Source organism: Centropristis striata, chromosome 20, assembly GCF_030273125.1.
Source record: "Centropristis striata isolate RG_2023a ecotype Rhode Island chromosome 20, C.striata_1.0, whole genome shotgun sequence".
NCBI lineage: Eukaryota > Metazoa > Chordata > Actinopteri > Perciformes > Serranidae > Centropristis > Centropristis striata.
The window spans coordinates 18,286,881-18,312,568 of NC_081536.1; the positions used below are offsets into that span (position 1 = coordinate 18,286,881).

Here is a 25,688-nt window from a genome sequence, read left to right on the forward strand (position 1 = left end):
ACCTTTAAAGTCTGTATATAGGACAGCCATATTAAAGGCTTTATGTCCTCTACCTATAGTTCAAGTGTAAATCTCAGAGGATTGAGGGCATTCATATCAGTGGCTCTCCAACCCCACCCAGCCCTCTCATCTGCACACAATGGTGGGCCTCATGTACGGTGCTCTCTCTCCTGAGCTCTTTAATCAATATCATTAGGAAAATAGAAAGAGGCTCGCCACATTGTGTGCTAACTCCCCCCCTCCAGTCTGTGATGGGGCCTTTTCTCACTCATTCACCAGGTACTTCAGTGTAGGGCTATTGAGGTCGCACTGAATAGGACCCACTCCACCCAGAGGGAATATTGTCTGACCAGAGGCTAAAATCTGAGAGACCCCCCTCTCTCCTTTCCTCTCCATCTCTGTCTGCAACATCACTTCAAAGAAGAATTAAAAATGTGGCACATGAGCGCTATTAATAAATATATCACAACTGGTCTTTTTTTTTGAGTGAGGACCCTTTGCTGCGGCTGGACTCTCTTTCAAAGCCACCAGTTTTCCTCTCTCCATTCACTGGCCCACTTTACAGTCCCTAAGAAGTTCTGAAAGTCGGCAGTCTGGCAGAGCACGATATGGCGGCTGCTTTTGAAGATTGGATGGTGATTAACCTTAGAGAGATTACTGCACACACACAACTTTGTATATGAGCTGCGTTCAAACAACTTTTATGCTGCTTGTTGGGGGGAGAAACTGATCGAAGAAACAAGCGTAGTTTGTTTTCTTAAGACTTTGGACAGCTGTCGGACATGTGTCAGACCTGGAATTGATGCACAAGCTTTGGTGACCCACGCTCACAAGCTCTCACACACATCCTCTCTCTGTTTCACTGCCATCGTGACTGGCCTGAATATTTCTTTTGATCCGCATAGCTCCTCTCCTCTTGTGTTGCCTTTTAATAATTTATCAACATACGGTCACCGGACAAACTCCATCCGCAAAGAGAGCGACAGAAAGTGAGAGTAAAAATTTCATTTGGCATAATTGCATGAAAAGAAACTGCAAAACTGGCCTTTTCATCTATTATTGATGTCTGCTTACAAGCCATGCATAATGCAAGGGGCCGTCTTTATGACAACCATGTATTAAATATCATGCTCTGGGGGTCGGGGGGTCTCAGGCTGCGTGCTTTCACTGCCACAGTTAGTTGACTGTGGTACTGAGTAATACCCTGCATGGCAGTGTTGTAAAAGTGAAGAGAGAGAGGGATCGACAGAGAGAGATGAGATGAAACGGGGGGACATGAGGGAGGGAGTGCTAGCTGACAACGGGTTAACAGGAATCCTTATTTTTAACAACATGTCATCACCAGCCGCCCATCTGCTCCTGTGCTGTCAGAGTCCCTTGGGAGAGTGTGTGTGTGTGTGCATGTGTGTGAATGTGTGAGAGAGAGTGATGCAAGCAAGCCATCACAGATCAGATCTCTGATCAGCACCAAAAGGAGGAGGAGGAGGGGAGAGAACAAGGTTAGAAGGTGGGTGGCACACAGATATCTATCTCCTCTAATATCCAAATGGGGTGTGACAGGGGAGGACAGGCGGAGTGGAGGTGAACTGTGTGTCTGTGTGTGTGTGTGGGGACAGGAAGGTAAAGCAGGATTAGGTGGATCAATCAACAACTGCCCTTTCTGTGTTTGGATGGGGGGATGGAAAGGTGGAGATGGTGGTCCAGAAGTAATAAGAGGGAATCTATTAGCACAGTGGAAGGGGGGTATAAAGACACACAAAGAAGAGGAGGAGGCGCGGAGGCTATGCTGGACCTCCAAGGGTGGCCCCAACAGCTCATTTTATTTTATTTTTATTTCCGTAGCAAGGAAGTAGTCCCTGGGGAATAAGGGAACAGTTGAAGAATGATGTTGATAGAGGTGGTAGTGGGGGCATGGACTTTATATTTAGAAGAAGAAAGACGTGACCAATAGCAAGCCGTTCCGCAGGTCACTCATCATTAGCACATACTGTTCCATCTCAGTGCAATACAGTTAATCTCCTTTGCTTTTGTTCCATCTTCATGCCTGTTTTTCTTGTAGTTTAAACTTGTTTTTCACACCGAGGAAAACTGCAGCCCACCAGTGGCACTTTATGAAAAGTTTCTGAGTGTAAATCTGAAAACATCTTGTTTTCATATTTATGATGATGCACTTTCTTTCTGCATGACACGTAGAGCGAGCAGTCCTCGTTTGCCTCGCGTCTGCACTGAATCTGCATCTCACATCGAGTGCTGAAATCGCTCCCCCTTTCTTCATCTTCTTCTCAACATCTTTCTTTCTCACCCCCCTCATCCTTCAGGCATGGTAAATTTGAAGGCTAATTAGTCCAGAGAAACCAGTCATACCAAAGAACCATCCCCAGGCCACATGCACACATTCTCCTACTGATCTTGTAGCGCTAACACGAGCAAAAGCATACACAAATTCACACACAAAACAGAGGCAAACAAACAAGATGCAACAAGAGTTTTTATAGAGCAGCATGTATTATAGATGGTACATACGTACAAAAAGTCAGCAAGCTTGCATTATGCAAGTTTTTTGACCTTGACAGAGGTCAAGTGTTTCAAATATTCTGCATCATGCTCGGAGTTGCTATTTACAGAGCCGACTGTAAAGGAAATGTTTTGCAGCATCAAAACCTTTTTTCTTGCGTTTCTTCTTCTCCTCAGTTCCACCCGCTTTCTCAGCCATCCCTTCCCCCCTCTCACTACCCGTTCTCAGTCTTTCCCTCATTTCTGATCCATTTTTTATGCATTACTCCATTACTCTCAACTCCCATTTACAGTGCATTACCTCCTCCCATCTTTCACAAACACACTTTATACTTCTCTCTCCTTCCTTCAGTCACTCTGCTTCCCTCCTTCCTTCCCTCGCTCTCCTCCAGTGCATTATGACACTTTCCTCTACTTCTCCCCTTCACCCCCTTTATTATCTCTTTGTCTCTTCTCTGGTCACGTCATCCCATGCTAAGCATTTCTTTCCCCCTTTTATCTTCATTTCCCATCTAGTTTGTCATTCAGTGTACATCACGCTGTCTGTCTGCACTGCTGTCATCCTCCCCTTTAGTTAGTTATTCAAAGCATGCCATGTAATTTGGTACTTAATATTGCCCATTGCCTCTGCTCTTTTACAACACAAATGTACAAATGTCAGCTAATGTAATTAACAAGACTGGTGGTCAGTCCGTCCAGACATTTATTTACACACATGAACGCACAGACAAGCAGCAGACTTTCAGATTTGATGAGGTTGTAAATCACTGTGTTACAAGCTGCAATACTGGCGTTAAACAGATGCGTGAGCAGTGTGTAGAGATGCCATCCTGTAGCTTTTCAATCAGATTACTGTGGTGTTGTTCTCTTCAGTGAGTTCTTTACATTACAAAAGAAATACAGGAGGTGGAGGAAGGCATCATGGCCATTTTCATGTCAAAGGTAGTTCTCTTTGATTTTAGGGCACAGCTCTCTGGAGCCCATTCTTATTGCTGTGGATAAAACAAACAAACAAAACATTATTTAGCATTATTTTTTAACAGCCTGTGAAATAAGTGAGACAAACTAAACAGGCTATGAACAACTGGCTTTTTTTAACTTAGAAATTGCAGTTTTTGACAAAATATTTGAACTACTATTAACTCTGACATGTCTCTTGGAGGCAGGGAATGTCAAAAAATATTAAAGGGGCACTTTATGTAAGCAAATAATGGGCACAAAGATTTGAACTGAATACCAAATTGTGAAATTTTATCACTACTGATTACTAGATATTGAAATTAAAATAAAAGAATGGATACCACTGAAAAATGCTGCACTGAAATCCATCTACTGTGTCTGAATTTATTTCAGCCAACATAACGGTGTGCAATATGTGAAAATATTTTATTTCCAGTGAGATTACAAAAAAGAAAAGTTAATTAATGTGTGTAAGTCAAACTCTATAAACTCAATATCTTGACCTCCACTGCAACTTTTTTCTTAAATGATTTTCCAAAGGAGAATGTTCAAGACCTAATTTTAAAACTTGTATGCAAAATTTCTAGTTGAGAATCTTTGCTCTTCTGTATCAAGTACAGTACACTACTTTTAATCGATTACAGTAAAAAGTTACTTAAAGTATGCTATAATCTTCATCAACATCTGTCTGTCACCATTAAGAATTACAACAACATTGGGCAAACGTTGTGACTCACACATGTAATGGAAGAACCAGATCTCAGAGCGATCCACCAGACAGGTCGTCCACTCTCGCAGGGTCACCTTCCTGTTCCTGTTACGGTCACATGACCTGAAAACACAGCACAGTTTAACACATGCTGACTTCATAACATGACATGCATTTTAACTCCTATGGACCCATGCACTTGTTACATGCACACACAACATGACAGATACAGAGATGATATAATATGGAAACCACTGCATTGGTGCTCTACAACAGCCATTGTCTTTCAGTTCACCCTGCAGCGTTATCTCTGAAGGGTACTTCTTCAATTTGTGTTAATCCATGGGCAGCGGGAGACACAGTGGGTAATAAACATTATCATTGCTGGGAATGGCTTGACATTGACACAGCCAGCCCTACTCCCACAAAATCTGTCACTGCAGACTGGCAGAGAAATGGGGGGTTGGGTGGGAATATTGATTGTAGAAAAAAGGGGGAAAAGATGGACGGATGAAAATGAAGGAAGGGTTGACAGAGAAGGAGGCAGAGGATAAGCATTTGAAGATGAAAGTAGGAAGCACAGAAGGGGGAAAGAAGTGCTTCAACATGGAGGAGGAGTAGGATGATGGAGAGATGGTTTGGTCATGAGATCTGAGGGGAGGAGGACACAGGAAGCGGGTGTTGGCATGGAGGATGAATGGTTAGATGCCGTGCAGAGAGAACAGCATGGTGGGAGGTGCAACTTGGTCGCAGAGCGGGGGCGAAATGCATCGCTGTGTGACATTTTTAACCCTTGGTGTTTCAGTAATTAGCTGGAAAGTAACATATTGCAAGAGACAGAAGGTTCACATTATGAACCTTTGTGTGACATGAGGTGATGGTGAGCAACACTGTCCTTTCATTAGACACTACTCAGTCACCTTATGGCAAGAAAGATTTTATCTACTTATCAAATAGGCCATGTAATAATAGATCAACATGCAACACTTAAAATTAATAATTATCTAACATGTAAATGCTATGACGGAACATTCCTCAACTAGGTTAACCATCATATGATTTGCTTTTGTTATTCAACATCTAAATCTTGGTGGTGGATGTGGGACTGACAGAAAAAAAGGTGTAGCGCAGTGCTCCAGTGGCATCCTCTTGTAACGCAGCTTCTTCAGGTCCTTGCGGCTCAACTTGCCATCATTGTTCTTGTCCAGTATGCTAAATCTTTGCTAAAGAGAGAGAAGAAGAGGGGAATAAAACTAATGGTGGAAAAGAAGCAAAATGTTCAACTCATCATTGTTTGCACTGCCTATTTAATTTATATGGCAACAAATGAAATTAACCTCTATTGTTGTAGGGCTGTCAATCAATTAAAATATTTAATTTCAATTAATCTCACGATTGTCCATAGGTAATTGCAAATTAATCGCAAACTAATCTCACAACTTTTTTATCTGTTCAAAATGTAGCCTAAAGGAATATTTTTGAAACAATTGATACTCTTATCAACATGGGAGTGCACAAATATAAGTGATTTATGCAAATTAATGTAGATTTACTATTGGAAGTCAATTAACAACATAGTTTGAGGGGGACATGTGTATTCATAGACCTGGATCTGGTGAGCACAAGTATCATAGTCTGTCTCATCTCAATAAACATAAGACTACATAAGTAGTTGAATTTTGTTCTTCACTGTCTTTGTAGAAGAAAGTTGAAGGGTCATCTTGATTCAATTTCTTTAAGTAAAAAATAGTTTTATGCACTTTTACTTCTTACCTGTGTTTTTTTAAACATCATAATGTAAAATACTATTAGATAGATAAAGGTTTTGGTTGTTTTTGATGTCTCAATGTATTATTTATTCCCTTTACTGTATTATACATAAACCTGAATTGCCCTTCTGGGACTAATAGGGTATTCTGAATCTGAATCTTAGTTGAATTATTATTTTTTGTCACAGTTGGTTAAGTTGAGGTAACAAAACTAATGTTACTTGGTAAGGTTAAGAAAGGTCCCTCTCCAATGTGCTCAAAGCATCACTAAAAATATAGCCTGGCTGTTTTTATGGAATTTTTTGCCCAATGCGAGAATTAACATTATTGGAGGACAAGGTTGGAGATGTATAAAGTGCCACAAAACTAGTTCTATCCCATAAAACTAGGTATACTTCTTCAGATCATAAAAATAATGCACAAGTGTTTCTTTTAATTCATTTGAGGCCATGAGGTCAAGGTGGCTGGCGGGAGGATATTAAGTTATCTCTCCATTCACCATCTTATTGAATAATTTAGTGATTATTGACCAAATCCTATTTATACATGGTGTTCTTGAGAGGCCCTGTCTCGCTGTGTGGATGACCACACCACAAGTACCACAAGAACTTGCCACTTACGGTAGGTTGTTAGCATCGATTTCTCACTGGACAATGCATGAAGTGCAGTTTATATATGATGGTGTCTGGTGTCAAAAACAACTTAATGCTCAGTGCTAGGTTACACAGGGAGTGAAAATGATCCCTTGATATATTCTTCTCCTGTCTGTAGTTCTTTTAGCACTAGGCTACATTTTGTTGTGGATATTGATTTCATTTGCATCATCATAAATCATGTTTGGTAGTCTACAATCAGCTCCTCTTGGGTGCAGACTTTATTGTGTCAGTCTGCTTCTTAGGCTCACATCAAGGACAAAGTTTCAGCTACCTGTGCTAGTTGTGTCCTCTTGGTGTGGCTGAGGCAGCTTTGGGGCGGGGCAGCAGGTGCATAGGACTCCCCCATACGACTCAGGAGCAGAAACCAGTCCAGGAGACGATATGGAAACTGGCTTAACTCCTCCTCTGTGCATTTAGCCTTGGGGACTGATCAAGAAGGATAACAGAGCTACTTTGGCAGGCTGCAGTACACAGTGGAAACTGTGTGTAATATTTAATACTGTGTGAGTATGTGTTTACCCAGACAGGGTCCTCTGTGAGCCAGTCCAGTGCGACGTCTCTTTCTGCAGGCTTCTTTATGCAGCAAACACTCATTCCCATAGGTTTTTCCCAGAACACTGCACACTGGTGCCCTCTGCCTGAATGCATGAGTCAGTGCCCAGATGCAAAACTTTATATGAGGTGCACAGCTGGATTAAATAAACTGCTGTGATTGCAGCCCAAAAGCTACATCTTCGTTTAGTTTCATATGAGAATCATTTTAAATGCCATGAGGTGTTTACCGTGGACAGGACTGAGGACACACACACTTTGGGACAAGGACTCCGTTTTCCTGAACCACCTGGCACCAAGATCCCACTGGACTGTGGCATTTTAGCAGCTCACAAAGCTTTTCTGAATCACAAAAAACAGCCTTGTAACCACACTTTTTTATTTGTTATGTCAGTTTTTTCTTTGCCTGATTATAGGCCTGTTTTGATGACAGCTTTCAGCGCTGATTAAATGTTTTTTAGAATGTCTCAAAAGGGTCTATTTAAGATAATGCAATGTCACAGGATGGTGAATGAAAACAAAGAAAATGAGAAAAAGTTAAAAAACAAATTTATTATGACAACCATCTGCTTTTTAATCATTGCTACACATGATTATATTTTACAAAAATTACAGTCAAAATGGTTTATAATGCAAATTACTGTAGCAGTAATAACTGTTTGGGTCATTGTCGTTTTAAGTCTGTAGGAGAAATTTCACTGAGATTCAGTCAGAAAAGGGAATTCCTCCACTGTACAGTACATTAAAGTCTTACCTGGCTCTACTCTGCCGATATACGGTCTCAGGCTCTCCTCAGCTTGTCTCTGTCTGCGCTGAGCTCTGCCCCCCTGGCAACACACACACACACACACACACACACACACACACACACACACACACACACACACACACACACACACACACAGAGTTTGCTATCATATTCTAGACAAAGAAATCTATGTTTTTCTTTTCATGCCATTCCACGGGCAAGCAATAACCTCAGGTATAAACTTGTCTGTCATTGTAAACCTGTTTTCTTAAACTTAAAATATTCTGTTTATGTCAGTGTGATGCACCACAGGTGAAGAGGCTTATTATCTAATCTAAATAATCCAAAAAATGTCAACTGCTTCAAGTTTAGTGTACTGTCAATGATTAAAAAGGCATCAGATGAAACTACAATGAAAATGGTATGCCTCTATATCAGATCCATCTTCCTTCATACGCCCCAACCCAAACTTATATTTACAGAAACTTTGTAGTCAGTGCCAGGTCCACATCTGCCCCCAAAGTCCTCCCAGAAGAGATGGAAAACAGGTGCAATGCTGACCCAAAAATTCTGGAGCCACACTTCCATAGCTCATGAATGATTATTCAAACACTTAATACAAAACATACCTGATGCCTGGACAAGCCGAAAAGTAATGGAAAACTATGAGCAATAAGTATCTAACAATCAAACAATCTCATTTTATTAAGCTTTGTGCCGAGCTAGTAACTCAGCACATTTAAAGGGACAGTTCACCCCCAAATCAAACATACATATTTTCTCCTCTTACCTGTCTTTATGCTTATCAATCTAGATTGTTTTAATGTGAGTTGCAGAGTGTCGAAAAATGTCTGCCTTCTCTTGAATAGAACAGAACTAGATGGCATTCATAGCACAAAAAAAGTCAGAAATCAGAAATGTAATGGTTACTGAAGATAAGTGCTCTTTAGTTGCAGGTTTGGCAAGAAAAAACACTTGTCTAACATTAGGAAAAAATAACAATGTTCGCTTTAAATTAATGAACTTGTTGGTTATCTAGAACATGAGTGAAGAAGTGTACAAGGGGAAAAATGTGGGTCTCCCGGATCAAAGCCCTTGGTTTGTCCCGCCATCTCCCATCCCACCAACAATCACTATGTCTGCAATCTGTATGCTACATAAACGGACACAATTTCATGGTATAGCTAAATTTAGTTCCTTACATATTGTAGCAATATGCAAACTGTTTATTAGAACAGTCCATACGAGTAAAGTTCCTACATAAAACTGCTCACATCAAGGTCTATGGATTATCTAAATTGACCATGTCTTGATTTCTGGAAAGACATTCCTGTTTTCCAAATGTATTTCTTTTTTGGCACTTTGAGCACCACAGTTGCAAGTGTCATCTAATCATATTTGAGAGAAGGAGGACATATCTACAGCCAATAACACTCATCAACTCACACCAAAACAATCTAGACTGATAAATAGAACTACAGATAAAATACAAATATATATTTTTGATTATGGGGTGAACTGTACATTTAAGCAAATTTAGAGATAGGCCGCAGACTCACCATGGTCATACATATGTGAAGACTCAGAAGAAGAAATAAAGCAAAGGTCAAGCTCAGGTTCATGGCTGAAACATCCAGAGGGCTACAAAAGGAAATTGACAAATTATCCTGCAGGAAGACAAATATTTGATTATTTACTCTGACGGAGCTGGTTATGGTTATCTCTGCAGAACATTCCAGACTGAAAAGGATAAGATTATACATATTTATATCTATTTCCAGCAGCATAACCTCTCTACCTTTACGTTTCTGATATCAGTTACATTTGAGTTAAAATCTAAGAAATAAATTGCACTGAAGGACTATCAATTTACCCAGATAATGCTCCATTAATAGATGCCTTTTTTTCTCTCCTTTCTTCTGTGGTGTAATTTACGTGACTATTACTCTATTTCCAGCCATTCCGATAATGTAGCAGGAAACAATGCAGCTCATTGAATCTCAAGAAAACAATCATTTTCCATCACAGAGGAAACAGAGGGTTGGATTACACTAAGAGGACATTCAGGATTTCAGTTGAGGAAGTTATTATCGTCTAACAAGTCATTCTCTATCCCCCTGGCTGCATGAAAAAAAACCCATCTTACCTGGGCCTCTATCACTCCTTTCTTCTGTTGTTATTCCCTTGTTAGTGTTCTCCTTCTTCTCCTTGTTGCCTGGTACCTTTGTCTCTCTGTTTCACCATCTCCTGTGAGGGTGTATCCTTTTTTTACAGCCCTCTTCAGCAGTCTTTACTTTCTTCTTTTCATTTGATCCATCTATTTTTACATTCTTGCCTTATCTAACCCCTCCTCTCTGCTTTTCTGTCTGTCTGACTCTCTCCCCTTTACATTAGCTCCTTGTTGATTGCAGTTGACTGAGTGCACAGGTAACTGAACTCAGTGTTCCTTGACGACATTGTGCACTTGAATGTTGCTGGAAAATGGGGTGAAGAGCTGTACTTATGGAGAAAAAAAGCAGATGAGTTTTTGGGGAAGTGGGGTGGTTTTCATTCAAGTTGGCACTGGTCCACAGAAAGATTTACAACCCAGATAGAACATATGGTACTTCTTCTCTTTCTCACAATCAACCTCCTCACACACACACACACACACACACACACACACACACACACACACACACACACACACACACACACACACACACAGGTAAAAGGAAATATATGTGTGAAGGGGAAGACACCTTGAAAAAGAACTGTCTAAGGCAATAATAGTGAAAAGGCTGCACTCTAGTGGTGACGTTAATCAATAACAGTTTCACTGGATGACTGGCACAAATTCTGTGGGCCTACTGGTTAAATCACAAAATGTAAGTCAAAGAATTTATGTGTCAGTCTCTCTCCCTACATGAGGGAAGGCCATAGTTTTGTAAACACTTTTAGTTTTAAAGTTGTTTTTTAGACTCTGTTTCCTCCTAAAATATTTAATGAAACCCTGCTTCAAACATTTCCCTGAGTAAGCTCCCTTAGTATGGAAGAAACGCTGAATATTAAATTGAGGAGAAAACATGATACAAAAAACATGAACTGGTAAAACATAAAAGATAAAGTAAATATATCCTTGAAAGTCCTTGTGTGGAGTTTGTTGGTTAAGCAGCAGCAGTTTGTTAGTGCTCTGTAAGGCAGGGTTGCTAGTTCTGCAGTGTAAACAATTGCCCCAGGACCCAACACCCTCCAGGGCTCTGAAGGCCTCATAGTCAGTGTATATCAGATGGTTGGGACTAATTTGTTTGGAAACAATATCAAATCACAACATCAACCATAATAATAGTAGCCTCAAGGCAGGTTCTGTTTCATTACCTGTCTTGACCAACTGTCTTGTAAAATTTACATAACAGAAATGACCACAAACAGGGGTTTTCATCTGTGGAATGATCTGTACCTTAAATTTAAGGTCATTTTAGGCAGATCATAAAGGAATGATTGATTAGATTGGAGAAAACTCTAAAACAAGCTTAAATTAAACTAACTAAAGAATACTTCCATGTCGTGAAATTAAAGTTACATCATCTCCAACAACATCTGCATTAAATATAAAGTCTGCTGAGGTAATAACTTAAAAATGGGCTTGACAACAAATTAAGGTGTGACACTGCATGTTTTACATGTTTGCATAAGTCAAGTCATTTTTAAAACTACTACTTTGGGGGAGCTGTGAAGCCTTATCTCATGTGTATTGTTGTTCTTTGTGTTGTCAAAACAACACATATGCTAAGAAGGCATCCTTTAAATGGGTTTTATAGGGGCAACTAAGCTTCTATAAAAATAATGGGACTATGGCTCTTCACTTAAAAAATCATCTAGATTAATTAATGACACTCCAGGTAAGAGGACAAATATGTATTTTAGGGTGAACTTTCCATATTTAGACAAGCAATAAAATATAATCAATAAATAAATTCTGATATAATTATACCAAAAATACTTTATTAATTGAATTCACAAGCTACCCAGTAGTATAAGTACAAAGTATTACAGTATATATACACCCATAAAGTTGGAAAAATTGGAAGGTATTGATTAATAAAGTTTATCACATTGTCACAATCATTTCATGGGAAGAGGTCAAAATATTTTATTTCAACTTTATGGGCAACCTTGTATTATACATGAAAATATTAAAATGAGTCCCACCTTTACCAACTGTTACATAAAAGGAATATACATATTATATATATACCTAGGATATATACCTAGAATATACCTAGGCTATTAATGCATCAATAGTTATACTATATAACTCCAAAATGTACTTTTGAGTAGCCTATATTTTGATGCTGATACTATGTCAGGGATGGGCCAACTGGAGGCCCGGGGGCCGCATAGGGCCCGCACCCTCACTTGAAGTAGCCCTCAGTACTACATGCATTTGAGCATGAAATCTTAAAAGTGCAGTGTAAAATGCACAAAATTACTTCTTGCAATTAATGTTGGTCTGCTGTTCTTGCACTGAAAAAAAAAAGAAATCACAGTAAGTGGTTATTTTTTATTTGGTATTCAAACCTTTTGTTTTCCTATATATACTGTTATAATGCATTTGAGCATGAAATATGTTAAGTTACTGCACTGTAAACATATTTAAAATTGCAGTTTCATCATATCTGGTTAAGTGCACGGTCCTATATGTGGCCCTGTGGTAGTGTTTATGAAAAATTGTGGGCCCCCTCCAGCATTTAAGTTGCACATCCCTGTACTATGTACTTTGACATAGGTGAAATTTTAAATGCAGGAGTTTAATTGTAACAGAGCATTTCTGCTCTATGCTTCTGTTATGTTTTATTAAAGCACTTGTTTTTTTTCCTTTCACGTGCACAGAGCACCACACCACAGCTGTTCATGCTTCTACGTCATATTTTAGTATTACGTCACGTCAACCGCTTGCTTTCCAGTTTGCTTTCGGTTAAATGAGCTATTTGATACATTTAGTCTGCGAAAACCAATTGAAAAACAGCGAATAGATAAATAATGTTAAAAAAAAATAGTACAGTAGCAGATAAGCATGCAGTGTCACCCTTTGAGACCCAGGTGACTTCCATAAACGCTCCGCCCAGCTGGAAGCGACAGGACGATGTCGGAATGATGAACTGCCTTGGGAAGTCAGTCTGCACCGTGTGGTCACCCACGGTGGTTAGTTTATTTACAAGACTATCACCTCATTGCTTTGTATGCGGATTTCCCCCTACAACATTTACATGTCCGGGTTCTGTTTACGTCTCCCCGTCGCTTTACGGACCGTCTTTTTTCAGTCGGTAGTGTTCGGTATCATCAGCTGGTTGTTGTTGACATCGTGACAGTTAAACTAGCGGCTAAGTGATAGAGTAGCGCCGGGCTATGATTTTAACCGTAAAGTGGAAGTACTTCATGGAAACGCGAGGAATTCCCCACATTTTGCGTGTCTTTTTTTCCAGCCAGCTCGTCAAAAGTGTATAGGACTCAACACTGAACAGACTTGATATTAGTATGTCAAGCTTAAAGCTTTTCAGTGAACTACAATGACTGTTTGCTATGGGCTCGCTATCACTTCATCAATGAATCTTTACGTTCAAAGACTAAACGGAAAGTGAAAGATTACCTCTAGTCACGTTACTTCACTTTACAACATGTTATTCACAAGACAACGAACAAGTGGACTGTTTGCTGACCCATCGTTCAGGCTGTAAACATGCTTTTAACTGCATAATTCAGGTAAGTGCAAGCACATTATACACATTCGGTCACACACGTCCTGTTATGATTGCAAAATGATAGGCAAACAAGTATACGTAATGTGATAGCTATATAAAGTAGTAATACATACCGTAATTGCTCTTATTATGTATGTGTGGGGACTGTATGGTAGAAAAGTATTATTTTTTATTTTAAAATGATGAGGAAACCCCCAAAGAGCCTCTTTACGAGGTAGTGTATCTCAGTGATGCCCACTGAGGCAGAAGAGGCCATGTTCTCTAACGTCACAACATCACCCCCCACAGTCATAACATGCCCTGGAAATAGTCAGTGTACCATGAATGATTATGACCAGGCCTTTATATAATAAGCAAATAAAAAGTCACTTATTATATAACAAGGTACAACAGGAATTGTGAACCATGATCTCATTATGTAGATGCATTGTAAAAAAGTGTTTTTTATGCTTGAAAAGTGTCTTACAGTCTGTATATGAGTCAATACTTGAGGGGAACTCATCTTGTTTGAGATACACCACTGGGAAGTATGTTCCTCATGCACATGGCAGGATTAAAGGGTAACTTAAGATGACTCGTGAGCCTTCGTACTCCACTCAGGCAGGAGTTCAAATTTAACCAAGATTTTTATATCATGCGGTGCAGCCTCACATATTCATATTTCTGTACCACAACTGAAGTTGCTGTCAATCAAGTCTCATAACTATGTGTGCATACCATTTTAGGCTGTGATCTATTACCGCCCAGACAGTGCAAAGCGCCACGGCATCAACGTGCCAGCACACATTAGGATAAAGCATGACTGATTGCCCCTTAGTGTAAGTGAGATGGACACTACTCTGGTGTTCCAGTGTTTGGGTGGGGTTACACACACACACACACACACACACACATGCAAATCAATGTGTGTGTTCCTTACGCACCTGTTGGCATAGGTCCTGAAGCGCCACCTTGGCTGAGGGTGTGTTTACAATCTGATTCCCCCCAACAACAGCTGAAGGTCTGCACTATGTGCCTGCCTACTAAAGACCCCCCAGATCGCAGTTCAATATGTGAGGGTTTTTCCCTCACTGGGTCTCTGTTGTCTGCCTGATTTCATGTGTACCCTAACCGTCAGCGTCTAGCTATGCGTGAAGATACACAGTATACACATTACCAAGTGCATAGCAGTCATTCCAAGACACTGTGATGCCCCTTAAGGGTGACTTTGAGACCAAAAGATTAGTGTTGACTCATTTGTATGGCAATGCCAGAAATCCGAGTCTGATGGGGCCCATGTAGATCAAGGTGAATGTTAAACAGCGCCTCAAACCGTCCGACATGAGCTGTCGGCATCTGTTCCATTGAGCGTGTTGTATTGCAACAATATTATATATTTTTTTCTTATTTATTGGAACAATACAGATTGTATAGTTCCAACATTACATCCTCTACCCCAATGACTCTAGTTCAAAATCAATGAGTGGATCTAATAGCTGAGTAATGAACATTCCCAGAGATAAGGTCATTTAGGATAATGCATTGTGCTCATAGTTTTGTGCATGTTTTCCTGTGTGTGTTGTGCTCAGAGCCTAGCGTCTACATTTGACTTTGACTTTTCTCTGATCCTCCTTGCACTCTACTCTCTGTATGTGGCCTATCATCAGAGCTATACTTAGCCACGCTTATCAGTTCCCTTGGTAAGACCGCAGATGTTTAAGGGCTTGGAATAGCTCAGCGTGGAGACACAGGATCTCAGATGCACTGACACAGGGTCAGAAATTGACAGGCGCTTGGGGTAAAAACACCAAAGTTCAGGTAATGCCCTTTGAATAAAAATTATAACTAAATGCAATGCATATAGAACATAAGCTACAGCATGTTATCTCATTTACATTGTGTCTGTGGTGAGTCTTTGAAGAGGCAATAGTTGCAGCCTACCAAGAGGAAGAAGAAATATAAAAGGCAGAAATGAAAAATGTTGACCAACTTGACCTACAACATCAGTGGATCAACAGGGAATAGGTTGAATATGGCATGGCTGAGTAGAAAGAACGTGCCTGACCCAGTTTGTGAAGAGAGATGCTTAAGTGCTTTGACATTAAAACCTTAACCTTTATCAAAAAGAATCCTCTTGAGTGATGCAATCCCCTTATTTGTATTGTGATGTGGCACATTTTTAACTGTTCTGTTATATCAGATTGTAGGTGATAAGCAACAGTTTCCTGTACAGAAGCAATACTATTATATGGAATGGGCTGAGTGACTGTTTTTCACAGTGTATGAGTCCGCTCTGTTATTTTTCTCCAAATAGTGTGTTTGCACAGGTGTCGTTATGGACACAGTGCAGGGTGGTAGCAGCAGATGGGTGTCATTATAGGCTTGATGATTTGTTGTCAACACACAACGTTGCTGAAATGTCCGAAATATTGACTAAGAATGGACTAGGCCTGTTTCGCCGACATTTTGAAGGAAAAGCACAGGTGTTACTAATAACACAATCAATCTTGGTCTGACAACGATTTATCCTCTGGGGCTAGGACTGGTATTTCTGGGGCTCCGGTTTAGCCAGCGGTTATCTGGATAATTGGATAACTGGGCCAAGACTTCTTCTTTGCGGCCATCATTGTTTACAGTCTGATCGTTACTAAGATACAAGACAGGAATTGGAGTTGAAAGTCAACATATACGACCAGATTGTTTCACAAGTAGCCAGTTTAACTAAGTTAGCTAAGCTATTAAAAAGGTAAATCACTGTCAGACAATACCCAATTGCTTTTGAGGTTTCATTTTAACCAATGTGTTCTGCCTCTTTTGCTCTCTACACCGACTCTTAACAGCAGTCAACCAAAGCCCAATCAATTGGTTAATAATACTCTACATCAAACTGACAATAAATGGAAACCAGAATACATCAGATGCCAAAAATGGTCCAGTTTCCAAGAGGTGTAAATCACAAGTTTCATCATAACATTATTTTAAATAATAATTTTTTCTGTCTTTGAATATATTGGAAGGATGTGTTATTGTTCAACCCACTAAATAAATCTTGATGTCAGTCATCAGCTTTGTTGGAGAATTAAAATGTGCATGATCTTCACCCACACAGGTGTTTTCACACCGTCATTAGAAATCATGTCTGGAGTGTGTGGTCGTGTACGCAGTCTGTGCTTGATTGACAGTGTCCAACTTCAAACAATGTGAATATCTACCTGAACAGAAGCCTTATTAGCTATAAGTGAAAACACCCGTGTGAGTATGCATGGCCTTTAAGTAGAGGTGAATATGAGAAAATAATAATTTGTTTATACATTAAAGAAATCAATACAAGCACTTCACATATTTCTAGTCATTGTGTCATAATTTTTCTATTGACAGTACATTATATGATGTTTGAATGGCATGCTCTTCCTATAATAAGTGCAGAAACTTTGCATATTCAGTGGCTCACCAGGTGTCTGCACTTGTCAGCATGTCAGCTGTCATTATGGCTCATATCAGTTTATGTGACAGATAGATTATATGCCCCAGGGTTTATCAGGTTCCTCTGTGTCTTATTAGCTTCATGGAGCTGCTTTAAGCATGCACTACACCAGGTCGACTTGCAGGGTCGCTCTTCATAAAACCTTAAATCTCATTCAATAATCCCTCTAGGCTTTGAGTCATGTGATATTATTATAGAGTCTTTATGTCCTTGGGATCAGGCATTGGACAACTTATGTGCTGGAGATTGTGAGCTGTGTTTTGAAGGTGAAAGTTTGACTTTAGCATCTCTGCACAAACTGCTGAGTCACTCCCAATCACAGTGTGTGACCTGCTGCAATCTGCATGCATCTGTTCAAAATAGATGCCTTTCTCAGACATAATGGTTTGTTTCCAGAACACTAGCCAGTAAATAAAACATGAGTGTCTTTGCTCTCATGTTACTGTGCCAGTTGGTCTCTTTTTTGGTCATTTATAACTGCTGCATCACTGTGAATCCTAAACTTTAGCTATCCCAGGACAACAAGATATTTCTTGTGACACACTGTGACAACACTGAAATGTTGTTGAGACTGTAGGGACATTTCACATATTAGCCTACTCATGTCCTGTTCAAAGGCGATATTCAAATGCTGTGTTTGCATGGCAGGCTCATCTGCACTATCTAACATCACCATATAATGGAGTTCATTGTGCTACGCTGCCTTTCTGTGCTCCAAGCAATTTACACAGCAGGGGTGCATCCAGCCACAACCACCACCAATAAGTATTCAGCCAGTTTATCCCAGAAGGCTTCTGAGCTGAATACAACGGTTACTCTTTTGTAACAGACACTTTTTTGGACGGATTCCCTCCAAGTTTAATCAGTTGACCTAACGGCTCTAAACCCTGTGAAGAATTGGACACAAAGGCATGACATTTGATAAACGTTAACCACCAACTGTGGTCTTATTTGTTGTGAGGAGGCCTTGTTCTCCCTGGCCTCATGTCAGAGACTGTTTGCTAGTTACTGTACAAACATGTGCTGCCTCAGAAAATAGTAGAGATCAGGGGAAGCTTTTGTTAAGCAATGCCTGACAGCAAGTGGAAAGGAAGGAGGCACAGGAAAAGAGGGAAGTTGAGCACAAAGGAAGTGGCAGTGTATTGTCCATTCACAGAGGATAAATCCACCAGGATCATGATCTATTAAAAGCTTTATTTAAACTATTTGTGTGTGTTTTGCAATGGGACATGTAGCAATAAGGAATGAAACAAATGCTCAATAAAAGACGCATTGAGTAGATAAGCTGAAGTTGTTTCAGATGAACTCACATGTCAGTGTGAAGAAAAAACGTTGATACAGCAGAGAAACTGATTTCATTGTTCTGCTTATAGAAAAGCTTGGAGGAAAGCAGATGGTTGCTGTACTGGTCATAAACTCCACATATGACCCTGAGTCTGTGTTGCTATGTAAATGTTTCTATGTTTGTTCTTCTGTTCACAAATCATGTGAGAAAACAGCCTTATGAAGGATTTATCTTTCACTTAGGGGGCTGTGATGGTGGTGCATAATCCTATACATGTGCCTGAACTTTGAATGATTTAAAAACTTGAAAACTTGGTTTATTTAGAGTTCATGTTCTCACTGAAGCTTTGAAGTAGACTAATTTCTGGTCATGTTTTACATCATACAGAGAAATTAGCTGTCTATCTTAATAACAGAACATAAATTATGCCTTCACAACAGGATACTTTACTTCCTCTGTGCTGCTGATATACATTTCATTAAATTTAATTTCAGCTTTGTAGTGTCTATCTGATGTTTGCTCTGAATTTTTTGCTGCAGATACAAATGTATTACAGTGATCCCACACATCCACTTGCTCAGTGACAAGGTGGAGCTGCTGCATGGTCATGTTACATGCACATGAACTCTTTGCTGACAAGGTTAAATCATGATGTTTGCCATTGGTTATTTTAAGTTGTAGCCAAGGCTGATCTCACTTGATAGTTTAAACATGATTGTTAGGGGCCAAATGCACTGATAGGGATAATTAAGGGGCCCTGTAAATTATTGATCCTATGGTGCACAGCAGGTACCACTTCAGAACCAGAAGTTTTTTGGGAAAAGGTTGCTATTTATATGCAGGCAGGCAGAAGTTTGTATGCTTTACAGAACCCCCCACCTTAATTATCTATACATTTGTAGACCATAATGTTTCATTAGGCCGGAGGGCAGCTGTTAGATGCTGCTGCTGCATTTGTCAGATGGTTGGCAGTAGAACACAGGTATATTCACTGGAGACAAGCAATCATATTTCATCTTTTATTTTTTCTTACAGGTGTGTAAAAGTCACATAAGATACATGGATGAAAATTATATAGAATGGCTGAAAAATGGCTGGTTTTGTTACTATTTACACTTATCTTTATGTGTTTTTGTTGTTTCTGTTGTACTGCTGCAAAACTGAATTTCCCCAGATCAATAAAGGTGTATCTTATCTTAAATAGTATATTTTATTACTAAAACATTGGTCCTCCTATTTTGTATTATATTACTTATGCCATTATTTTTCCCAAGGTAGTTAAGAAACAAAATTCTAGTAACATTACATAAACTCTGGGGTAATCAATGATTCTCAGCCATGGCACCATGAAGTCAGTTCAGGTGAGAGTTTTATCTTTCAACTAATTTAGTCCATTGCTGGCAGCAGCAGTGCAATGTCTCACTTGTGTGATCAATCAATAATAAGATACTCTGGGATCTCAGTTAAGTTTGATTATGCTTCAATAAGTAAAGTAAGCCTTGGGGTGCTGTCCACCCTGCCTTCAGCTCCCATCTGCATAAACGACTCTAATGACCTCGCTGACAGTGATTGACACCTGCGCTGTTGCCTGGCGACACTTATCAGGCTTCCTAGTCCATGTGGCCAATCAGAAGGTGAGAATTAAATGGAGCTGTCAAAAGAACTGCAGGCTTCTCACAGTGTGGTTCAAGTGAAGGTCGTATATGGGAGAGGGAACAGATACTCACATGTCTGTCTATTAATGCCGTGCACATACACCTAAAACTGTAAGCCATAAAAAGCAGAACGAGGAGGAGTGTCAGGAGGAATGTGATTATGATGATGGGAGTGTGGACATCTGGCGGCTCTTACAGTGAAGATAATTAGATTCTGCCAAGTCCTGCTAGGACTTCTACTGCTCAGCATCATCACACCTCAGAAAGAGCGCAGCAACGGACTTATTCTTATGGATGAGTCAGGGTGGATGATGAGGACTTTATGAAGGTGTTTCTGTGTCGTGACTAGTCAGAAGTATGACTCATTTTGGTTTAAACTTTCTTTGTCACTGTGTAGGTTCTGTGCATATATCTGGAATGAATGCAGCACCAGAAAAAAAATCTGTCTTTCCGCCATTGAACACACACCACATTTTCTACCATATGACTTTGAGTCTTGAATTAGCTTTCAAACCAATATAACACAGTAGGTGTTAAACAGCAGACTTTGATTGAGGCTTGTTAATATGAGCAGCATGAGGCAATTTAAAGCTGAAGTAGTCCTTGGAAACATTCTCTTTTAGCCATTTATTTTTATTGTTGCTGATGTGGGTTAGATCAGCGCTACATGCTGTGATTTATCAGGGCATGTGACACACTAAACAGGAGATATTGAGAAACTGGCAATGCTTGTATAGTTTTACTGCTGGCACTTAGCTGGAAACGGTTGACTGAGTGGAACCAGTATGCTGTCAACCATGAAATGAGTAAGGGAAATTGAACTCACATTGAATCTTTCTGAGACCCACAACAAATTCCTTTTTACTGGAGTGACTTTTCATGAGCAGCTGAGTGCTAGGCAGGATCTGTTTCCCTTTATCATCGCCTCTGGTGATCTCATGACATTACAGGGCTGCAGCATGCACACTGAAAATTGCTACTTTAGCTTGATGGTAAAATTTCTTGAGCAGGAAGGATTATGTGGTTTCAGTTTTTAGACCTTGTGCCTTACTGTTGGTAATTGATCATTTTTCTCCTCCTGCTGCAGATAATCTCTTTTGTAAACAAGTCTTTATAATGTTTCCCTTTTCTTCTTTTAGTGTATTTCCCCCAAAACATCTCTACTCACCTCTCCTGTCCTCTCCTCTTGCAGAACACTGGGTGGGGCTCCTAAAAGATGCCCTATCAAATATTAAACACACCCATAAAGGCTGTGTTCTCTCCACCCACACCACACACACACACACACACACCGCACACGTCACATTACACACACAAACAGGCACATATGCAAGGAGAGAGCCAGGCAGCAGACAGATCGACCTCTGAAGAGTGTCTTCCTGTTCCTGTGCTCTTTTCTCTTGCGCTACCTTACTCTCAGTTCAGATGATGGAGGAAACAAAGTGCAGAGTGATATGACAGAGTGTAGCTTTTATCTGAATGACTGACTCTGGGATGAAACTGATTGGAATTGTCAACATAAGTTCACTGAGTTAAGGTAATATTTTGTAATCTACTTTACCGCTTTACATTATGAGTAAAAACCTGTTGTGACATTGTGTCTGTATTTGACCGTATGCTTGGTGGTCCAGTATACTACAACATGCAATGTGTACATGCTTTAGTCCTTAATGTAGCAGCTTGCCACACCTTAACTTTATCCAGTGGTTTCCACTCACTGTTTACTCTGTTGGTCTCTGCCATTCGATCTGCCACAGTTAGTATACAGCATTACCAAACCCCTCTATGCTGTCTCATTGGATTAGCATCACGTAGCATCAGTGTAGCTCAGCCCAGTATTGCTTTCACTCAATACACATTAGCCTAGCGTCAGTGTTGCTTCCATCCCTGTCTCATTCTATTAGCCTGCTCTAATGGCACTCTGTTAATCTCCTCAGGGACAGAGCTATGGTCCACTACAGCCCTGTCCAGATGACTGTCCTAGTTATTACACCACTGGGACACTCAGCTCCATCAATATATGTAAATGAAGCTCCTCTTTGGTTTAGTTTCAAAAGGAGGTGAGAAAATCGGCCATACTTGATTGTCGTTTATTATGACGTTGTGCACTGTCAGATCAGATACTTAAAAAGACCTAGATATAAATATATACATTTATAAATAAATACTTATATATTTTTTATTTTAGCAATAATGTGGTTGGTTGTAACAAGCCCTTTGGATTTGTTGAGAGTCTTCATGACTAAAATAAGTGGAAAGCAGCTCTTAGATAGTGGTCATTTTTGTATCTGGTGTGTTGCTAGATAGAAAAAAGTTGTGTGTCATCATGGAGCCAGCTGGGTGACATACTGTGGTCTTTGGACTAGCGTTATACATTTATTGATCCATATAATTGATTGTTCCAGTACTATGAAAGACAGATTACCAAGATGAACAGCAACAAATTGCCATGCCTAGAATGAACCAGTTTACAATTTTTCACGCTTATTCCATCCACCCATCCATCCATCCATCCACCCATCCATCCATCCATCCATCCATCCATCCATCCATCCATCCATCCATCCATCCATCCATCCATCCATCCATCCATCCACCCATCCATCCATCCATCCATCCATCCATCCATCCATCCATCCATCCATCCATCCATCCGTCCATCCATCTTGACCCTCCTTATGTTTTCCGTACAGTTGTACAGTTGCACAGATATCCAGTTTTTTTTTAATAGAGAAAACTTTTTGTTTGCCTGTTGTATTAAGGAAGCTGAAATGTAACTATAAGCTATCAGTTACTTAACACAGGAAATAGATAGTTATATCACCAAAGAAAAAAAGTGGTCAGTATGTCAGAAAGTTTTTTCTTTGAAAATCAGACATCCCAAATGAAACATGTTCAATCTGTGTTTTTTGCAAGTAAGGCAAACATAATTTCCCCCAGGAAGTTGTTGATGATGGTCTAAACAATAGCCAGACTCACTCAGAATATCAATGTGCTGTGTGAAATATTACTGCTCTTCTTTTCTGAAGATTGTTTTACTTTATATTTATAATATTTATGTGTTTTCCACAGTGTTAGCTGAGGTGGTCTTCATTTCAGGCAAGGTGGCCCTCCTCTTCTAACACTTTTTAATATCTGTTCTTTAAAACTATGTTATCCTACAGCAATAGCTGCAAATTGGCAATGATGACTAAATTTAATGGAACAATTCTCTCAAAGTTGATTTTCATTCACAACTAAAATGAATATAAACAAATCTCTCACAGAAGGCAGGGAAATGCATAAACAATCCAGGACTCTTTTTTGTTTGTGATTTATTATAATTGGGCTGAAATTGATTTTTTTTCCTGTTATTGTGGTTATGTGAATGTAATATATGGTTCTGTCAGATTGCTGCTGGAACATCAGGTTAATACAGGTGTGTGCCTCTCTTTGTGTGCAGTGAAAATTATGTTTTTGCTGAACACCAACAAATATGGATTGAAGTAGTATATTCTGTTAGATGAGACATATTGTGATTTTAGACATTACGATTACATCTTTCATTTTTTAATACATTTGGCTTTTGGACAACACTGGAGTTGTTGGAATATGTGTCAATAATTCTGCGCAGCATTCAAATGTTGATTTATAATCTGAATATCAATGGTATGAATGAAGTTTCAAACTATTAGATACAGCCCTATAACATTCTAAAAAGTAATACTATACTTTGGAAAATGATTTGCAGTAATGGGTGTTACTATATACAGAAGTCACAGTTTATACCAAGGTCTAATATACAGCTTACAAGTCATCAATAACTGCATACACTGCTACCAGCAAGGGATTTTAACCCATCATGTCTGATTTTAATTACAGTTGTTGATATTATTATTTTTTCTAAAATGCCATAGAGAAGGGGATTGCTTTTTTATATATATCCCTTACTCTGGATCCTTCTCTGAGGTTTCCACAGTCTGAATGAAGTGGAATAAAATTCTTCCCTCATCAATCTTTCAAAATTGAATGGAGGAAAGGTAAGAGAGAAAAGATGGATGTTATCTGGCATTCTGCTATTGAGAGATGGTACCGAGACTTTGTAATGATAGGGAACTATGAGCACTGGGAGACGGGGACAGACCGGGTGTGGGGATACACAACAGGATAGGGGATTTACTGTGTGTAGAGGAGCACCTTCATTCATGCGTAGCCCCAATGACCCAATAGATCATCGCCCTCGGCCTGTCGCGTCCTATCTGCATCCATCCTGTTACTCCTGAAGAATGCATCTCTGTAGTGCCTGTGTGGTTCAAAAGTGAAAGCTTTGCCAGAGGAGTAATGAATGACCTTATTCTTGCAGATCCGATTTTTCAGCCTTCCCGCATCTCTGCCAGGTGCTCTCTGTCTGGTTGTCCTCTGAGTCGGAAATGAAGTAAGGCCAAATAGCTTCACTGGCAGACAGACAGAGAGCCTGCATTCCCTGTTTGTCAGAGAGTAAGAAAAGATGTCATCTCACTTTCCTGCTCATTTCACACACAGGGATGACTGCTGAGATGCTAAGTTTCAGGTCTAGCAGAAGATCTATCTGTGGGAACCTGCCTGAAGTTTTGTCTCTCTGTCTCCCCCATTCTAACTCTATTTAACCGTATCAGTCTGTCTCTTTGTCCATTCGTCTTCTCTTTGTGATCCTTTTTCACTCTCTCTCCTTCTTTCTGTTTTCCCTTTCATTATGTATTTTCTCAGACTCTCTTGACTGAAACCATGGAGAGACCATACATACACTTGTTAATAAAGGATGTTTATATGCTCCATAACCTTTAAAAAATCTATAAACATAGAGGTTTTGGGACATCAAGATTAAACAGTTTCTTGCTGTTCAACAATTCTCAGTGTAATGAAGAATTCAGACCAGAAAACAAAAATAAACTTAATTATTTAAACTATCTCTGCAGACCTCAATGTTAAACCAGGTTAAAAATAAAAATCAACAGCACTTAGGCTTGTAAGAGTGTTTCTCATTGCAGTGTACATAGTTTACTTTCCCTGTAGTATTATGTTTTCAGTATATATAACTATGATTATAACCCTGCACTCCGTGGGACTCCTGGACTGTTTTCTTTACATTATTCATCCCTTCCCACTTTCAAGGTTTCATGTGTTGTTGCATATGCAGTACAGAGCCACAGCAGGCTGGTTGTTGGCCTTGGTTTATATGGGGTTTAGTGCAAGCCTTATACATGATGTTGCTAAAGCTCTGGGATATTTATTTACAGGACTATACTCTGGGGGGAGGGGCAGACCTTCAGATATGAGCACTTGACAGATGGCCTGCACGGTTTACTGCCCTACCTCTGAATGTGTGTCAGTCTGTTAGAATGTTTGTTGTTTATTGGTGGTTCTCTTGAGCTGACCTGTCTTGGTACTAGTATTATTGAACAGGGCTGAGTTTCAACCATATTGTGTCTGTAGCTGACTAGCAGGTTTGCCTTATTTTGTTTTGTTAAAACACATTTTAATACATAAAAACGGATTCACTCTTCACCTTCGGAGTTTGCAGATGCTGCTCTTGTTAAGTAAATAAAAGCAATTTTGTTTTATATATTATCATCCAATAATTTTTCAGCTACAGTTTTGTTACCAGCATTAAACATAAT

General features: G+C 39.6%; 2 protein-coding genes across 4 annotated transcripts in view; one reads left to right on the forward strand and one right to left on the reverse strand.

Annotated features, from left to right (window-relative positions):
* Nucleotides 1-3,450: 3,450 nt before the first annotated feature.
* On the reverse strand, nucleotides 3,451-7,228 carry sparcl2 (SPARC-like 2). The gene is made up of 5 exons (XM_059359990.1): nucleotides 7,128-7,228; nucleotides 6,880-7,034; nucleotides 5,294-5,406; nucleotides 4,212-4,306; nucleotides 3,451-3,506 (listed from the first exon to the last, which is right to left on the reverse strand). The coding sequence occupies exons 2-5, from the start codon at nucleotides 6,952-6,954 to the stop codon at nucleotides 3,451-3,453; spliced, it is 339 nt and encodes a 112-aa protein (XP_059215973.1). The 5' UTR covers nucleotides 6,955-7,034; nucleotides 7,128-7,228.
* A 5,788-nt stretch (nucleotides 7,229-13,016) lies between these two features.
* ccser2a (coiled-coil serine-rich protein 2a) overlaps nucleotides 13,017-25,688 on the forward strand; it is a 59,615-nt gene continuing 46,943 nt past the window's right edge. For all 3 annotated transcript variants that reach the window (XM_059359304.1, XM_059359306.1, XM_059359305.1), the window contains exon 1: nucleotides 13,017-13,650. The gene's annotated coding sequence lies outside the window, so the exon portion shown is untranslated. The remainder of the gene's footprint in view (nucleotides 13,651-25,688) is intronic.

Coding starts and splice junctions, on each gene's coding strand:
- sparcl2 (XM_059359990.1), bottom strand. CDS start 6,954: ATGGGGGAGTCCTATGCACCTGCTGCCCCGCCCCAAAGCTGCCTCAGC. Junction 5,407..6,879: donor AGAGGACACAACTAGCACAG/GTAGCTGAAACT, acceptor CTCTCTCTTTAG/CAAAGATTTAGCATACTGGA. Junction 4,307..5,293: donor TGCGCTACACCTTTTTTTCT/GTCAGTCCCACA, acceptor CTGTGTTTTCAG/GTCATGTGACCGTAACAGGA.